Source organism: Limulus polyphemus, unplaced genomic scaffold (assembly GCF_000517525.1).
Source record: "Limulus polyphemus unplaced genomic scaffold, Limulus_polyphemus-2.1.2 Scaffold5631, whole genome shotgun sequence".
NCBI lineage: Eukaryota > Metazoa > Arthropoda > Merostomata > Xiphosura > Limulidae > Limulus > Limulus polyphemus.
Genome location: NW_013671241.1, coordinates 46,624 through 50,244, shown reverse-complemented (window position 1 = coordinate 50,244; position 3,621 = coordinate 46,624). Strand labels below are relative to the sequence as shown.

At 33.5% G+C, this 3,621-nt stretch overlaps 1 protein-coding gene across 5 annotated transcripts in view; it reads right to left on the bottom strand.

Moving 5' to 3' along the window:
* Window positions 1-3,621, bottom strand: part of LOC106472809 (cytochrome b561-like) — a 39,064-nt gene that overhangs the window by 4,520 nt on the left and 30,923 nt on the right. For 4 of the 5 annotated variants that reach the window (XM_013933476.2, XM_022401351.1, XM_013933475.2 and 1 more), the window contains 3 exons: window positions 2,810-3,018; window positions 1,329-1,483; window positions 781-996 (listed from right to left, as the gene is read on the bottom strand). In XM_013933476.2, coding sequence (XP_013788930.1) covers window positions 822-996; window positions 1,329-1,483; window positions 2,810-3,018 — 539 coding nt within the window. In that variant the 3' untranslated portion in view covers window positions 781-821. The remainder of the gene's footprint in view (window positions 1-780; window positions 997-1,328; window positions 1,484-2,809; window positions 3,019-3,621) is intronic. The other variant, XM_022401352.1, reaches the window with a different exon arrangement.

The window sequence follows — 3,621 nt, the reverse complement described above, 5'->3', positions numbered from 1 at the left end:
ACAGGAGAATGGGAAGTTATAGAACTGGATTAGTTAACAGGAGAATGGGAAGTTATAGAACTGGATTAGTTAACAGGAGAATGGGAAGTTAGAGGACAGGATTAGTTAACAGGAGAATGGGAAGTTAGAGAACAGGATTAGTTAACAGGAGAATGGGAAGTTATAGAACTGGATTAGTTAACAGGAGAATGGGAAGTTATAGAACTGGATTAGCTGGGAGGAGAATGGGAAGTTATAGAACTGGATTAGTTAACAGGAGAATGGGAAGTTATAGAACTGGATTAGTTAACAGGAGAATGGGAAGTTAGAGGACAGGATTAGTTAACAGGAGAATGGGAAGTTAGAGGACAGGATTAGTTAACAGGAGAATGGGAAGTTAGAGGACAGGATTAGTTAACAGGAGAATGGGAAGTTATAGAACAGGATTAGTTAACAGGAGAATGGGAAGTTATAGAACAGGATTAGTTAACAGGAGAATGGGAAGTTATAGAACTGGATTAGTTAACAGGAGAATGGGAAGTTAGAGGACAGGATTAGTTAACAGGAGAATGGGAAGTTAGAGGACAGGATTAGTTAACAGGAGAATGGGAAGTTAGAGGACAGGATTAGTTAACAGGAGAATGGGAAGTTAGAGAACAGGATTAGTTAACAGGAGAATGGGAAGTTAGAGAACAGGATTAGTTAACAGGAGAATGGGAAGTTATAGAACTGGATTAGTTAACAGGAGAATGGGAAGTTATAGAACTGGATTAGTTAACAGGAGAATGGGAAGTTATAGAACTGGATTAGTTAACAGGAGAATGGGAAGTTATAGAACAGGATTAGTTGATAGGAGAATGTGGTGTCAGTTGAAGATTTTCTTCTTCTGGTAACGACTGACGTTTAAACTGGGGGGTAGTCACAAGGTAGACAATCAAGATTCCAAAGCAAACTAGCACTACACCGAGGATGTTTCCTAAAACAGCTGTTCCAGGCAAATCCTTGTAGTCTGATTTTCTAGAAAAAAAGTTTAAATAAAGTCTTTAATTCATGTACACGAAGTTTAGAATCTAATTCAAAACCAGAAGTCACTGATGTTCTATAACAATCTTATAGCCACTCACAAGAAGCAGAGGTTTTTAGATATGAAATAATTTAAAGTATAATGTCTTCAACATCCAAACTATACCTTGTGGACTTTTCCAGAAATGACGAGGGCTTCTGTACAGCTGTCCAAAGCATCCTCTAATGCCAAGTCAAGGCAAGAAACGTCCACAAAATACAGTCTATGTATTCAAAGAATTATCACTTATTTAATTCATGGTCAATACATCCTAGTGTCTACTCACAAGGAGAATATCAGTTTCTCTGTAATTCCCATCAAACAAGCTCCGATTCCCAGTACATAGATAACAACTCCAAAGTATACGTGAACAGGAAGGTACCAAGCTCTCCAGTATTGACTGACTCCAGGAAACAAGTATGACACAAAGCCACATACAAACTAAAGAAAAATTAAAAGATCAATTATTGGTAAGTTATAAAGCAATTCTGTTTAAATAACAATATGTAATTAATCAAAGAATTTAATGAAAGTCTTTAATCACAACATTGTCAAACATTATAAATGGATGTAGGAAGAAAAATTTCATTAAATAAACTGTTCTTGTTTTTGTATAGTAATAGCTATTTTTGTGGTATTCAGGTACCACAATGTCCAGCTGTGAGTTATAAGTATCTACATTACAGCAGATGTCAGAAATGTTACATGGGGAATAATTACAAAGACGGAAAATCAAATATAAATGTATTAATAAAATTAATTTTTTTTATACATAAATACAGGAATCTTTACGAACAGTGGTCAGTTTCTAAGTTTATTGTATGAATTTTCTGGCTGCATATACAGAAGAATAAAATAATTGAACAAGATGAAGAGAGAGAAAGCAAACTTATGAAGAGAATATACTTTCGAGGGAGAAAAAATTTCCACTGTGGTATCCCACACTCCTTTATTACTTATGTTAATAATTCTTCCTATTATAAATATTCAAGGAAGATTGATTTCCAACACATACTAATTTGTACAAGTTTCTGTACCATCCCTTGAAATGAACATGACATCAATCCTAAAGATCATGACATAGAAATAGGGCCAAGTAAGTATAAATCCAACACAACAATCATTGTTGTATGTAGCCTTTGCCCAAGCTAGAGGACAACAGCAAGATTACATTCTCTTTATATCAGGTTTGCCGGGAAATCTCTAACTAAAATTAAGTACCAAAATGTGTCTGAATACATACGTATTATTTACTAGTTATGGATGGGTAAAATAAAGCAGTTTTTCTGCTGTCATGCTCCTTTATATTTTTACAACATATTAGGGTCAGGTTGAAGTTTGCAGACAGATCAAGTTCTGGAAACTTCCATTGAAAATGTGTTATTGCACATAGTATGAATAAATTATAACAAATATATAAAACTGTGCCTGTTTATTGGTATTGTGTTAAAATTAATTTTGCTAAAAGATATTTTAATCACCTTTCTATTGTATATAATCAAGTAATAAAAATCTGATAAATATATCATGAAATTTGCCTTTTATAATAATTACACTGGAATGTAAATAAAAACTTATGCAACTAAAAGTTATAATACTGACATTAGCTTTCACAAATAGACTAGACAATAACAAATATGAAAACAGAAATTTTAAGTAATGACTAAAATAACCCAGACACAAATATTTTTTGTGGCTTGAATGCACCAAGAATGTCCTTATACTTTGGTAATACATTTGTAAACAACCAGCATTTTAATTGCTCACCTGTAAACTAAATAGAACAACAGCGGCTAAGCCTAGCCAGCTGTGAAGAGAGTACATGTTGGGGATGGGATTCGCAGCCAAGTTGTGGGAATCAAACACTGCCTTAAGTGCCACAACTACGAAGATAAATGCCAGTGTGTGTAATCCTGCATGGATCAGTTTTAGAATTTTTTTTCTCTCATTCCGCATCACTCGATACACAAGGATAGCTGGAACAAAAGCAAATATGAAAAAATGTTCCATATTCTTTAACTTAATATATAGGAGTAGTCACTTCTTTATTATTAGTTAACATCTCCCACACAAGGACAACAAAATCTAGTGTGAAACATTTGGTTAATATCACATAGGTTTGAATGTGAATTAAGACAAGATAATACCTTGAACTTTCTTTTTTTTCTACTTGGATTTGAAATAAACTAAACTAAAAATGGCTAATTCTGTTTACGTTTTCTCAACTTCTTTGTGTCAAGACTAGTTATGTTTTCTCAAATTCTTTGTGTCAAGACTAGTTATGTTTTCTCAACTTCTTTGTATCAAGACTAGTTATGTTTTGGTTTCATCAACTTCTTTGTGTCAAGACTAGTTATGTTTTGGTTTCATCAACTTCTTTGTGTCAAGACTAGTTATGTTTTGGTTTTCTCAACTTTTCTGTGTCAAGACTAGTTATGTTTTGGCAACTTCTTGTGTCAAGACTAGTTATGTTTTGGTTTTCTCAACTTCTTTGTGTCAAGACTAGTTATGTTTTGGTTTCATCAACTTCTTTGTGTCAAGACTAGTTATGTTTTGGTTTTCTCAACTTTTCTGTGTCA